Below are 14,653 nucleotides of genomic sequence, written 5' to 3' on the forward strand. Positions count from 1 at the left end.
CCCCTCGTGTGCCTTGTTGGTACAGTCGAAATGATCAAAGAATAGCCAGAGAAGAATCTTATCGACAGGCAGGTGGCACAACCACCCATGGTCCAATTGGCAGATCGAGCGGCCTGCAAAGGAGATTTCATGGTGGCACAAAGGTGAAGCGCGGCAGTGGGGAAACGAATGCTTGCCGTCACTTGTTCCCCCTTGCGGCCACGCCATTATCAGGATTTCACTTCCCAGATATCTAAACATGTGAGTCTTCTCGGTGGAGGAAACTCCAATTCATTGGTCTTCTCAGCGGTAAAAAAAGAATCAGCATTCACCTGAAACGTGCATATTGTTCCTTTCCCAAATTCAACGGTCGATGATGGATGCAAGCGAGCAATGGCAGTGTACTGAGCATGCGGAGAAGCTGTTTCAGGTTGGGGCCACAAGATTGATCGAGATTTTGGTACTCCATGGCGCTTAGCCACCATGCTGCAACCATATCAGCGACCAGAACCATGTTGATTTTCCTGAACTTCTGATTTTAGCAAGATCGAATCTTGTGAGTGTCCGTAGGGCTCTACACCGTGATGGAGTTCAGACCGTGTCCGACAGGGCATGCATGGCAGTGCTTGCGGCACGCTAGATGAGCCAGAAAGCAGGACATGCTAGTGGATACAAAGAGGAAATGTCTAATAAATGAAGCCTGGATCGGATGCAAAGCACAATCGCTTCAATATAAACCAACTTATCAAGCTCATTTGAAGGACAGGGTCGCTTACACGGGGAAAGGGCAGCATGTTATGCCACGCACAAAGAACCCAGAGTTGCTCGTGAATGCCGTGTCAGCACCAAATGGAGCAGAAGCGACCCGGTCTTGGAAGCTTCGAATTTCGAATGTAATCTCTGTGCGACCCGAAAGAGCTCGTAAAGCGTTTAGAGTAGGGCTGGGAAGCCTGCATGGAGGGAGTTCCACGTTGCGTGCACGAGGTCTGAGTCCAGGGAGTGGTACGTGAATCATATCGAAGGACGATGATTGTTGTTGCACCAAGCACAGAGGTCCAACACCCAACTCATCAGATCCTCAGAAGCCAATGGCGGATAATTTGAACCATGCGGCAATGAACTAACACAGAGTGCCGTGGCAAGGCGCAAGCAATGCTTGTAGGTTTGGAAGTGGTGGAGTATTCCTCTGGGTGTACAGTTATCAGGAACCGAGAAATTGAATGTCGTGGCTCTGGAAGAGATTAATCGCGTGGCTATGGGAGTCTAAAAAGGAAGGTCGGGCAGGACAGAATGTTGGTGATAATGAGAGGAATTTAGTTGAATGTCGAGAATTTTTGCCGTACAAAGAAATGATGGCGACAGTGGAGGGATCATGAATCTAAAAGGACAGAAGCTGATCGGGTACTTCCTTCGAAAGAGTAGCGGCAAGATGCCCTGAAGCTGAGTGCCCTCTGAGCGAGTGTTGGGCTGTTTCCCACCAACACAACAACACCCGCTTCTTCAACAACGATAACTCGTTCTCAAACGACCGCGATCGTTTGCAACTAAGACACACTACGATGCAAAGTTTGTCTAGCTGTAGAACTTTTCGCGTTTCTGTTTCCTCAAATTTCATTCATTGAAACCTCACAACGCATTGCAAACACCGTGGTGTACAAGATCCTCAGATTCTTCCAGCTCCCAAGAAAACCATCCAATATTTCCCCTTTGCCAACACCTAGCTTGGTAAAAGATCTGAATCCCGGAGAATGACACTACGTACTAATCGCAGACGTTGGGCTGAAAGAGCGGCCGACCTTTCCAACTCATCAGCAATGCAGTGCTTTCGGTTCCAGAACAATCATGCGGCACTCGGTGTTCAGAAGGAGATCAAAGGAAGTGCTGATCCATGAGCCGACTGGGATTCAGTTGGTGTTCTCGAGGTGGTTGACCAACATAAGCGGCTGCGAATTGGATCTGAGACCTTTGCCAGCACAACACAACATTCTTTGGAAATAACCTCGGTACTCGAGTTGGTATGAGATATACGGATGATGTGCTATTGGACAGCCGTCCGCGGAAAGTGTCGGTGAAAGCTGAATGCTTTCTCCAGTCTTAAAGAATTCGGGGTGAGTTGGTTGTCCTTGCAGCGCAGCACTGTGGGTTTGGAATCAGCGTTCTCAGTTGAATTGCAATCTAGAGACTAACGAGATGTAATTTCACCATCACAGATCTGGTCTGGTCAACAATCCGCTAGGTGTTGCGGTGGTTGATCTGCGAAAAAACCACATTAACACCTAAAGCTGAAATCTCGAAACGAATTTCGAATACATTCCTTACAATCCTTCCTCCTCCATCTACGGCACGCGGCACATTGATGACGAATCCAGACGCGAATGACATGGCGTGGAAGTGTCATAGTACCGATTGATACAGCTATCATACAGAGGCAAGGGGTGTTTAGGTGACTCGAACGACGAAGAACGCGGATCGAATTTTGGATGGAAGATGCACGCAAGTCTCCTTGGAGACTTTGGCCACATTGATCGATGTGTGTGCAGGGTGCGGTTGAAAGCTGCTACTTCAACTTCAGGCAAACTACTATCTAGCTTCCGTTGTCAGTGCGGTTGTCACTTTGGATAGGAGCGCATACCTTACTGTGGTCATCGTCAACACCACGATACGTACAGCATATTCGGGGTCTGGTGATCATCCAAAACATTAAAAGAGACTAAAGCTAAGAGCATGTGTTTGTGAGTGTGCTACTGGGGCCTTTGCTGCAACGTCGTCAAAATGAAACAGGAATGTACTTCCCACTCCCAAATCCGAATCTTCTTTGCTTTGTCCGAGCTCACAGTACGTTGTTTATCAACTTACCAACTCCTTGCCGTCTCGACTTATTTGGCTAACACTTGATTAGCTTTGCAAATCAACATCCACTACACCACCCCTCCGCATACAAAGAGAGAATCTCTCTCCAACAAACATACCAAGTCAAACCCCTTCCACACTCCCATACCAACGAAATATACCGACACTACCCACTCCATCCTTGGTAACAACCAACCATCAAAAGAGCAGCAAGTCCAAGGAAAACCCAAACCCGGGTCTTTACCAGCTCAAATACTAAATCGTCTCCCTGCGGCACAAACTCAACCCTTTCACGGAGCGAGTCGTCAGATATGTGGCGTATCAAGAGTCAGCCCACATAGTCTAGGCTGTCAGTATTGGAATGCTTAATACAACGACAAAGAAGTGTCATCCTGCGCCTTGGAGTCCGACCGATTGACCCCAAATCTTACAAAGTGGCGTTGCTTGGGAAATCCTTCTATCACACTGTCGAGGCTAGATCATCCAGACACCAAACCCCTTTGTTGGTAAGTGTCAGGAAGTTCGAGTGTCTGCATATCTGTTTCAAAGGATACAGCTGATGAATCAACAGAACGATACAGCTATGAATGATGTAGAATCCAAGATACAAGAATAGGCAAATATATGTCATCATAGATAGATAGATGTATAGACGATAAATCGATAGTTAGTTAGATAGTCCACACATATATAGAGGAAACAAATTTTCGCTATCAATCAATCTACCTTTGTAAAACTACGCAGAATGCCAGAAGAGGCAAATCATATTTCCTAATGGTATAAAATGCGATTTCCCAAATCCCCGATCCGAAACCCCTAATGAATGGACTTGATTCCCAGGAAAGAAAAAGAAATGAGAAGACGACCGATTCGTTCCCGTAATTACGCAATTTGAAGTATGTTCCACGTTGTGCGGGTATGAATTATCCACATGAACCGAACCGTTTGTGCGTAATCTCGGCATGTATCCTCATGTAGGTATGTGGTATTATTGTGCAACTTTGTGTATGTGAGGTATGGCGTATGTGCGTAGGAGATAGGATATGTAGTGAATGAGTCGGCTTGCTGACTGTGTTTGAGGCATTCCTGCCCTTTTGGTCGGACGTGGCTGCTTATTCAGTGATCCTTTAGCTGTGTCAGCAGCGGAGGAGGTGTATATAAGATGAGCGTAGGAGGTTGTTTTGAAGATTAGACATGGTTTGTGATGAGGCGGATTTCGGAATGAGGAGCGTTGGGAAGGTTGACATTGAGTTTAGAGGTGTTGGGGTTTGATTTGAGAGTGGATTGACTTGGAAAGGGGGCTTTTGTGATTTTGGCCGAGGGAAGTGGGAGACGATCGCAATGTTTTCATCTACCCCATACCATTGGCTTCGAGTCCTTGAACAGCGTTGTAAGAATACGGAAAATCGACGAGTCCATCGAGCATCCAGTTGAGAGGGTCGAACACTTCGTAATTACTCTCGTTGTAGGCCATCCCAGTCATCATACCGCTTGGAAGGCCGTTACTTGGTGTAACAGCTTCAGCATTGCTCGTAGCCATGAGGTGATTTTGGAGTTGGTGTGTAGGTGCCATGAGTGTGCTGTCCATTTGATGCGTAGATGACGCGGATGATTCAGCTGCGCTGTCTGGATTTGTGGGATTTTTCAGAGATGCTATGGGTCAATTGTCAGTAGCGGCACCATCAAGTGGGCATGAAAGCGGATAGTTCAAAGGGAAAGAGAGTATAGAGAATGAGAAAAGGACAAGCTGACCTTCTAGATTTCTGCCTTGAGCTTGAAATTCTTCTCTCCAGCGCCAAATCGAATCGAAAACCAAACTCATACTCATTCGGCACCGAACCTTGAGTTGCAGACTGTCATCAATAATGGTTCTTGTTTGCTCATCATTACCATTGCTGTCTTGTTGCAAGGCACGGCGGGCTTCAACACGAGCTCCATTCCACATCTGCACCATCAACTCCGCCAGCCTCCAGGGAAGATCATTGTTGATTACGCTTAGACTTCGAATAATCTGAATGGTCCGATGAAAAAGACGTCTTCCACGTTCAAAATCGATTTCTGGCGCAAAGAAAGAGCTCAAAAGCTTAAGAAGAGTAAAGCAAGCAGCTATGATCATTTGCATGATGTAGTTGGTAGCATAACGGAGAATACCCCCATTCGTTCCATCGGTCGTGGAGCTTTCAAGCTCAAACACCAGGTCTAGAAATGCTACAGCTGCTCTCCACAAAGCCATAAGATCTTCCATATAACCTGCTGTTCCACTTGAGTCAAAGAAAGCAGATAAGCGGAGATGTAAGCCAGCAGCCTTCAAATGGAGGTTGACTATCTGAGAGAGGTTCTGATTCATCATGATTGTTGAGTGAAGTTCCCCGTACTCTCGACGATAAACTCTCGTCAACATGGCTCTGATTTCATCGCCCGCAACACCTCTGGGATCGCTGACGTTGCTGTACATCTCCTTGGAAACCTTGTCACAGAATCTTTCAAGTTGAAGCCTAGCATCGAGCTCCGGTGTCAACACATATGGGCCCTCGGCTCCTGGTCTAACTGCAAGGGTCCAATCGTAAAGAGTCGAAGCAGGCTGGCCATAACCTGTACCAATACTCTGCGCAACAATATTGCACACGGCCCAGGTGACTACGCGGTCATGCAGTTGCTCTTTATTAAGATCGATTGAAACGCGGGAGAAATCTTGTGTATGATTGGGACGGTGAAGACCAATTCCTGTCGCAGCTTTCATCATGACTCCACACAATATGTGAGTCGGGTCTGTTGATGTTGTGCTTGTCGGTAAAGGCCATGTGCAAAGTATACATAATGCTTTGACAACATGATGGCTATTCGGCACTTCTCCGACAGTTGTCCATAAAAGTCGTGACAATGGTCCGGAGAGGGCAGTTAGAAGAGTAGGGTCGAGGGTGTACCGGCGAGAGGCGACAGCAATTATAACCCAAAATAATAGTGGATGTTGTTGATAGTATTGCTCGGGCGTCTGGTGGGGGTTTAGGAACGGCAAATATGCATGGTAACAGGTCCAGTACTCATGGAAGAGCTGGTTGATAGCCTCCTCTGTCAAGCCCACCCCTTCCAACTCTTTCACATAGCGTGGTGGTATAAACGATCCTCCTCCCTGCTTCAGATGTAGTAACGATGATACAGCCTCATCGGAGTTTATGTATGCCTGAGCATTTCTTGCATATGCGCCATTCGCAATTGGTGACTCGAGCTCGTCATTCTCATCAACCACGAAGCCTTGCGCTTTTGCTTGCTGTAAACGTCGCTGCAACGTCTCAATTTGCTTTTCCATTTCCGCATGTTTGCTTCGCTTGCCGACTCGTTTGAAATTCGATTCGATTTTACATTCAAGCTTCAATCGACTACATCTCGAACAAGTGGTAAATGGATCTTGGACGACATCGCAGCGGAGCTGTAGATAGATTTTATTAGCCTAATGACTCAATTGATCATTGCAACAGCTTTGCCTTGTCTGGCATACCAATTGCAAGTCGTAAAGCTTCCTGACTCACCTTTTGTTGCCGACATTCATTGCAAGCTCTTTTAACGCCTGGCTGTCTTCTTCTTTCTCCGTCGTCATCCTCTCCCTCCACTCCGCTGCCTGGGCTACTTTCGAATTCCACACCACTTCTCTTCCTCTTGAAGCTTCCGCTCGTACCAGGTCTCACACTCGTAGTCGGGCTTGAGGCTCCTCCGCTTGCAGCCCCCTGACCATCCATGCGGCCCCTCTGCATCCGAGGATGCTCAAGTTCGCAGCGCAGAAACGGCCCGCTTGAGGTCAATACCGAAAGCAACTACGCCGGTAATTGATATTTGTTGTGCTGCAACAAGCTGTGGATGTCCGGTTTCGCTCCGTCAGTCTGAGTGGCCGTATTCGGAGGGCGGGGTTAGGAAAAGGCAGGAAGAGGAAGCGGGTCGAGCTTTTGGGCGCTTGAGCTTGGTGGTTAAGATTAAGCGAGCCCGTGACTTGGATTTGGGCACTCCAGGGCGGACTTCACTCGTGCTTCTTGTGCACAATTGGGTGAACATCATCATCTGACGCAGCTTGTGCGACGATACATCCGGATGTTCTGAGGCTTGACGCTCGAGACCTGAGGCTCAGATGGTTGATGGCATCTGGACGTCATTAATCGTGTGCCTCGTCTACCATTTGACACCTTTACATTTGTACACGCCAGCAATCACTACCTACGCCTTCTTCTCCGAAACCGCGCCTGTCCAAACGCGCTTCCAGAACTTTTCTGCATTACACTCGTTTGTGTTACTCCAGCCAAAAGTGTGTTGGTAGCTCTATAATGCCGGAAACAGGTAAAAGACCACTCCTACAAAAGACACCACTCTCGGCACCAAAACCAAAGGCTATAGGAGCAAGTTATGTTCAAGAACGAGCTTCTAACAGCGAAGTCACAGTCGTAAGAGGCAAGGCGATGAAGTTGACACGTAAGTACAGACGACTTATGCTCGCTCACCTGGATATGATGGCTGATGGACCATCCAGCTGTTGAGTGGTCTTCTCAAGAGATTCCAAAACCATTTCTTGACCCTACGATTATACAGCGACGGATCGCAGCAGAGAAGCAGTGGAAACAAGAAAACGACAAGAATACCCGACAACAAGCTGGACGGGGTTCTACCTGAGCTGAGATACTGATCTGCTCTCAATCGTTTCATTTGGCTCGGTACCAAGCCGCCATAAATGTTATACTCATCGCGAGTCTTCTAAGAAAGCCCGAGAGATCATCCGAAGGATCGAGTGAGATGCCTTCTATGGAACCACATACTCCAAGTAAGATAGAAGTATGAGCTTGTGACGAAGCAAAAGGTTTTTGTAGGTAATAGAGGGGTCGTGCTTCTTCTTCTTCGGAACCAAATCCGAAGATACATCCCACTCACCTGGGCAGCTGTACCCCGCATTCTCACACAAAGCTAATCTGCATTGAATTCGGATGTGTCCCGCATGACCTTCACAGGCATTATATCCGTCAGCCTCTCCATCTTCTACAGCTGAGAGATGAGATGAGACTATGTGGCACGCGTTAACAGAAGCGTTTGTTGATCAACTCACTGAACTTATGCCTGCTGGTGGGGTAGATACTCATCGCTGTTCTACTTGTATGGGGGAAAGAAGTACTGTGCCACGGATGGGCGTAATCTTTTCATTACACATTAGAGGTACGAAGGTACAACCGCGGATATCTACTCGTATAGATGCACACTCATCAACCCAATGACTCGCAAGGTGAGGCTTATTAAGAACTTGCAACAAACGAGTCTGACAGCAATCTTATCGATATACGAACAATCTTCAACGGAGCCAGTCAACAATATCTATAGCACCTGAGCAGAGTGTTCTTCGAAGAACGCAGCCGTTTCACAAACCCATCTATCACTGAAGAAGCTCCTGCTGTAGTGGAAAGCTTAAATCATATAAAGTTATTGTTGATGGAGTATAAAGTTTACACCGACATTCGTGCTAGTATTCCGGCATAACAATCATTTGTTCTTCCCGCGATCCATGCTTTCTGACGGTCTGTCTGGAAGTTGGGGCTGGCTCAGGGGAAACAGGTTTGAGCCCCACCAGCTGACAAGCAGAGGCCTTATCTCTGATTTTCTTCTTTTGGGCTCGACCCTCCGGAAAATCAGTCAAGAATAGAATTGGAATACGATATCTCTACTAATCGGAGTCGCAGTTGCTCAAAAGGGAGATTTTGAGAAGACGGTCAGATCAATATTTACAATCATGTCAGACATTTCAGATTTGTTTTTCGTTACTTAATCGACTGCGATACCCCACTGCTGTATTACAGAATTAGGGCCGAGACCTTCCAGCGCGTATGGTCACATGAGTGAAACGACAGCAATTCTCTCTCAACGGACTTGTGAGAGGACATCTTGGAGCATCTTGTGGCTGCGGCGCCATGCATGTTGACGCCAAAGTGACGATCTCATCTTCCACCACAACAAATGTGGCGCATCATGGCTGACACTTGCAAGAGGATCTCTCTTGGTGAAGCTTGGATCAAGCAGGATGGCAACTTTGTCGCCCCGCTGCAGGGTTCTCGTTACTCAGGACCAGGATAATTGCAGGTCGACCGGGACGCGAGTGACAACACAACCGTCTATCAACGACATCCAAAAGGGTCGGGCCTCTCAGACGGCAGCATACGACACGAGTACCTTGATTTCGTACCAAGTACAAGAATACTAATCAATTTGACCAAGCTGGTCGTCCTCCGACAACGTCTGAGTGGCTGTGTCTTCGTATCGTTCTATTACTCACCGCCGATGCAGCCAAACAGACCTTATGCGGAAGAATGTCTTCACCCTTAATCACATTCATGTACCTCTCGGTACCTTGCAACCCCCGGTTCAATTCCTTCCACCAAGAACACACGGAGGTATACAATACTGCCGACGAGACGATGAGGCGAAAGACTCTCTATGGCTTCCAATCCGCACCAGCCACTTGGACCCCTAGTCTGCACGTCGCTATGCAGTGCCATCGATTCAGCCGGTGTTGGCACCAAACGGACGGGCACTGCTCAGAGTTCTACAGCCAATGGATCATTGACAGGCCATGTCGTGTTTGGAAGACCATGAGATCTTAAGATGATGCTCCTCTTTCCAAGCTATGCAATCACCCGATGCAGCAATGCTCCGATTCCCCGTGAGTGAAGTGTCAACATATATGTCCGTTTGCTATCCGTGGTGACAGCTGGACGGGCATAAGAGAAACAGAAATGTATATGACTTTGTTAAGAAAACGGTGAAGTAACGGGAGTCAACATCAAGAGCGCGTGGAGTATATTAAGCGATTTCTCTTGCCGGGCGACATCATGATCCGAGGCAGTGGAAGAAGACCCTGCACTTAATCAGTTCGGACTAATTCCGTCTGCTAGCGTGACCTCCCGCTTTCTAAGCTGACATTTCTGGGCTCTACCTAGTCTGGAAAACATGTGTGAATAATAAGTCCAGGTCTAAGCGGTAAGGATTAGTCTTTGCGGGGAACATACTGAAGAACATGGTCACACTTGTGGACGGGGGCCTGGTCATTCCTTCCTTCGCTGGCCCATACATATAGGTGGGTGCCATCTTCCGAGCATCTCTCCTGCCTTGATTGAGTTTTGTACCATCCATACTTTTACCCCGGATTTGCCATCTAGGTAGCAACCAGCTTTTCTTTTCGTGACATGTTCCAAACGTAAACAACAACAGACATCAGTGCGACCAACAAGATGTTTTGTTTCAAAGTTGTTGCTGTCTTCGCAGCATGTTCATCAGTTGCAATTGCAAATCCTGTGTAGGTTTACATTATCTGGAGGGTGTTGATAGTAAAAGCTAACTGCCTCACAGTAAAGAACGCGCCAACACCTGGAATTACGACAACCAAAAAGTCCGCGGTGTAAATCTGGGTGGTTGGTTTGTACTCGAGCCATGGATCACGCCTTCACTTTTCGAACAATGGGCAAATGGTGGAGGAGTTGTTGACGAGTACACGTACACTGCTGCACTTGGTAAACAGAACGCGCAAAGCAGATTGACTCAACATTGGTCAACATTCATCACCGAGGGAGACTTCAAAGAGATCGCATCTTTCGGCTTAAACCACGTACGAATTCCAGTCGGTTACTGGGCTTTGAATCCAAATCCAGCAGATCCTTATGTTCAAGGTCAATTGCCATTTCTGGACAATGCAATTAGGTGGGCGAGAAATGCGGGCTTAAGAGTGATGCTTGATCTCCATGGAGGTATGCAAGTCTTGCATGGTGCATTGTGTTACATTCTCACGTGTTAATAGCTCCTGGGTCTCAAAATGGTTTCGATAATAGTGGGAAGTATGGTGCTATCAACTGGCAATCTGGAGATAATGTCGCCAATACTCTGACGGCAATTCAGAATCTCGTGAACCGATACAGAAATGATCAGGATGTGGTAACTGCAATCGAACTACTCAATGAGCCTGCCAATTGGGGAAACGATATGGGATTGGTGAAGAAGTTCTATTATGATGGTTGGGGAAATGTCAGAACTACATCTAGCAACACTGCTGTTGTGATTCATGACGCTTTTCTGGACCCGCAATCGTGGAATGGGTTTATGGGTTATGGAAGTGGTGTCAACGACGTTATTCTGGATACACACATTTATCAAATCTTCTCACAAGGAGAGGTTGCTATGAAGCCATGTCAACACGTCCAAACAGCTTGCGCATCGGCTGGTCGAATCCGTAAGTTCTTTGCAACCTCTTCCCACAAGTTGCATTCTAACACTTCATCCCAGAAAACACAGACAAATGGACCATAGTGGGAGAATGGACTGGCGCCCAAACCGACTGCGCCCGCTGGCTCAACGGTCTCGGCAAAGGAGCTCGATACGATGGAACCTTTCCTCAAGGATCGTCAGGTTACTACGGTAGCTGTCAAAACAAATACACAGGCACCGTCGATGGTATGCTCCAAGTCGACAAAACTAACCTCGCATACTACGTCGAAGCCCAGCTCGACGCGTATGAATCCCACAGCGGCTGGGTGTTCTGGACATGGAAGACGGAAACAGCACCGGAATGGCATTTCCAGAATCTTACGAGGGCTGGCCTGATTCCGCAGCCGTTGACTAGTAGGAGGTTTCCTTCGCAGTGCGCGACTAGTGCGTGTTTGATTCCGGGGAATTAAATGATCCTCGGTGGGGAGAGGGGAAAGGGATGGAGATTAGGTTGAAGAAAAGTTAGGGGGTGTAGATGATTGGTGGTTACGTTCGTTTGAATACCCCTGTTGTACCGTACATGATTGATGGATTTGCAATATCTTGAGGAGGTGATTAGATGAGATAATCGGTGATTTTTAATGAAATTGAGATTTGGAAAAGAAAGATTTTCTGGTTAACTTCGCTTTACCTACACATGAAGCTTTACTAATCTGATAGGAACAGATATCTCAAAACTCATCAGATATCGTGGGATCTGATTTTTGAATGTAAGGTAACCATTCCTAGAGTGAGGATTTTGAGGTATTCAAAGACTTGTAATGATAAGACAGATAGATTCTTCTTCATGCAGTGCGCGGTTTTGATGACGACTAATGCTTAAATTCTAAATACAATCAACATCACATTCCAGCTTCATCCAGAAAGGCATGAGAGAGATGTTTTCCGAGTCTCGTCCACATGAAACCGAATTTACATTGGCAAGGGAAGATTTGTGCTACACAGCTCCAGATAACTTTCGTATCGCAAGGTTTCCTGATTCTCCAAGACGATGACTCGGAAGCATATACGTCTAGGCCACTGGGTCTCATACAATGTTGCTTTTTAACCAAAGGTTGATACGATATATCCAACCAGTTTTTAGCTCTTCAGAGAGCTATACAAATTAACACTTGTGAAGTTTAATCTTTAAAAGTCACAGTCTTAGTCCGAACCCATTCCTCTAACCCGCTAGCTCCGAAGCGACCGTATCCGCTTGATTTCACACCTAAAGTAGTATAGTCAGCAGATATCCATTTTAATCTCACTCTCATCCTCACAATCAACAACACCAACTCCAAAAATACAAAACCAAAAGAAAATGTACCAAACTCACCACCATGCGGCAACGCCGTCTCATCATGCACACTCATCCCATTAATATGCACCGCACCACTCTCAATGCCCCTCGCAAACCTGAGTCCCCTCGCCAAATCCCGCGTAAACACCGCGCTCGAAAGCCCATACTCGGTATCGTTCGCCAGCCTCAACGCCTCCTCCTCGCTGCTCACGCTGAACAGCGACACCGTCGGCCCAAACGACTCCGTCTGGAAGATCTCCATCTCGGGCTTCACGTCTTTGATGATGACGGGCCGCATCTTGGCGCCTGTGCCGGCTTGAGCGTCGCCGTGGATGATGGTCGCACCCTTGGAGAGCGCGTCGGAGAGGAGGGATTGGTTTTTGGTGACGCCGCCCGCGTTGATCAATACGGGCTCGGGGGAGTCGTTGGGGGCGAATTGAGCGACGGCGGATTTGAGCGCTTCTTCGAATTTTGATGCGATGTTGGCGTGTACGATGATGCGCTCGGTGGACATACAGATCTGTCCGCCGTGCAAGAAGGCACCGACTACACATCCCATGGCCGCGGCATCGAGATCCGCGTCTTCCCAGACGATAGCCGGCGCCTTGCCGCCGAGTTCTAGGAGCACGGGTTTAAGGTGTTTTCCGGCCGCGGAGGCAATGAGACGGCCGACGTTCGTGGAGCCTGTGAAGTTGATTTTCTTGATGGCTGGGTGCGCGATGAGGTGATTTGTGATCTCCGCTGCGTCTTTGGCGGAATGAGCGATGAGGTTTAGGACTCCCTCAGGCAATCCGGCGTCATGCAGCGCGGTTACGAAACCGAGGGAGGTGAGGGGGGAAAGTTCGGGCGCTTTGAGGATCACGGTGTTGCCTGCTGCTAAGGGGAAGGCGATGGAGCGGACGCCGAGGATGTGAGGGGCGTTCCAGGGTGCGATTGCGAGAACGACGCCGTATGGTTCTTTGAAGACGAGCGCGGAGACGCCTTCTTGTGAGGTTTGTGGGATGCTTCCGGAGAGGGTGGTGATTCTGCCTGCTACATCACGCAAGATCTCAGGCGCGAGCGAGGTGTCGAATTGCGCCCAGCTTTCTGCGGCTCCAGTCTCCTTGCTCATCGTCTTTTGCAACTCCGCGCTACGAGATTCAAGCAGATCCGCGGCTTTGAGAAAGATATCTCGTTTCTTATTTGGCGGGAGCGTTTTCCATGCTGGCAACGCCTTTTCAGCTGCTTTGATGGCAGCATCTGTATCTTCTATAGTCGCGGAGGAGAAGGAATGGACGTGCTCTCCATTTGACGGGTTCTTGACTTCGAATGAAGATTTCGTCTTATGTTCCTTGTTGTTGATTATAAGAGGATATGTCTTGGGTGATGAGCCATTAGAGGTCTGTTCTGTTGACGGCATGGTGAGGATTGAGTTTGATATTGATATTGACGTCGAAGATTGACGTCTGAATCAGGGACGGGACGTGGGATTAATTAAATAGCGGGAGCTATTCAATTAGTTGCCTTTCTAGCGTGACGGAACACTGGATCTCGAGCTCGAGGGAAGCACACAATCACTTTATCCTCTCAACGCAACAATAGTCCTCTTCTGATCTGTTTCTCTCCAGTAACTCAGTCCTCTCAACCATCTTATACCCAAGACCAAGCCACCAACCAAGGAGGGGCTGCTCGCTTCTACCAGGATCACACCTAAACCGAAGGGGTCGTTCAGAATCCAAAATCTACCCCGCAATAGAGCCCCTTTCGGCATCTGTCAACGGGTCCCCGCATACCTACCTCGTACGCGGAATTTACAATTCCTAATCCTACCTTCTCACGCCTCTCGACTATCCAAAGGCTGATTGGATATCTCTATGCGAAGTGTGATTGCGAAAATTCGTCTTTTGCATTGGCGATGACGTTGTGGAACCCTCGAGCCACACTTTTCGGAGATATTCGTTAATTCCGAAGGGTTCGGGCAATGGAGTGGGGTCGTTAAATATGGATATATTTTTCGAGTCGGAATTGTTGCATATTCTGCCTCTGGTTTGATGGTGTACGGCATGGTAAGCTTTTCTAGATTCTCGGAGTCGAGTCCAAAGTTGGATATAAGAGGGTATTGCGAATTAGGCTTCCAGCGCGCGTCAAACTCCCCAAATCTACTCCGTTGCGCCTTTCCTCGTTCAGTATCTCCAAAACGTCGTATACAGACCACTAACATAGTTCCATTAATTGGGTATAAGTACTTGTTAATGGCCGCGTCAAGCTAATAATGGCACATATATTGGG

At 47.8% G+C, this 14,653-nt stretch overlaps 4 protein-coding genes across 4 annotated transcripts; 2 read left to right on the forward strand and 2 right to left on the reverse strand.

The window, feature by feature from the left end:
* Window positions 1–4,180: 4,180 nt before the first annotated feature.
* Window positions 4,181–6,563, reverse strand: GLAREA_08442 (Zn2/Cys6 DNA-binding protein; the record flags this gene model as incomplete). Its single annotated transcript, XM_008090487.1, has 3 exons — window positions 4,181–4,482; window positions 4,582–6,256; window positions 6,357–6,563. 3 exons carry the CDS (start codon window positions 6,561–6,563, stop codon window positions 4,181–4,183), a joined length of 2,184 nt encoding a protein of 727 aa, XP_008088678.1.
* A 576-nt stretch (window positions 6,564–7,139) lies between these two features.
* On the forward strand, window positions 7,140–7,482 carry GLAREA_08443 (uncharacterized protein; the record flags this gene model as incomplete). Its single annotated transcript, XM_008090488.1, has 2 exons — window positions 7,140–7,284; window positions 7,343–7,482. 2 exons carry the CDS (start codon window positions 7,140–7,142, stop codon window positions 7,480–7,482), a joined length of 285 nt encoding a protein of 94 aa, XP_008088679.1.
* Window positions 7,483–10,079: 2,597 nt separating this feature from the next.
* Window positions 10,080–11,516, forward strand: GLAREA_08444 ((Trans)glycosidase; the record flags this gene model as incomplete). The annotated part of the gene is made up of 4 exons (XM_008090489.1): window positions 10,080–10,144; window positions 10,198–10,592; window positions 10,643–11,071; window positions 11,125–11,516. 4 exons carry the CDS (start codon window positions 10,080–10,082, stop codon window positions 11,514–11,516), a joined length of 1,281 nt encoding a protein of 426 aa, XP_008088680.1.
* Window positions 11,517–12,227: 711 nt separating this feature from the next.
* GLAREA_08445 (ALDH-like protein) lies at window positions 12,228–13,784 on the reverse strand (the record flags this gene model as incomplete). Its single annotated transcript, XM_008090490.1, has 2 exons — window positions 12,228–12,313; window positions 12,422–13,784. The coding sequence occupies 2 exons, from the start codon at window positions 13,782–13,784 to the stop codon at window positions 12,228–12,230; spliced, it is 1,449 nt and encodes a 482-aa protein (XP_008088681.1).
* Window positions 13,785–14,653: the final 869 nt, after the last annotated feature.

This window comes from Glarea lozoyensis (genome assembly GCF_000409485.1).
Source record: "Glarea lozoyensis ATCC 20868 chromosome Unknown GLAREA9, whole genome shotgun sequence".
Lineage (NCBI taxonomy): Eukaryota > Fungi > Ascomycota > Leotiomycetes > Helotiales > Helotiaceae > Glarea > Glarea lozoyensis.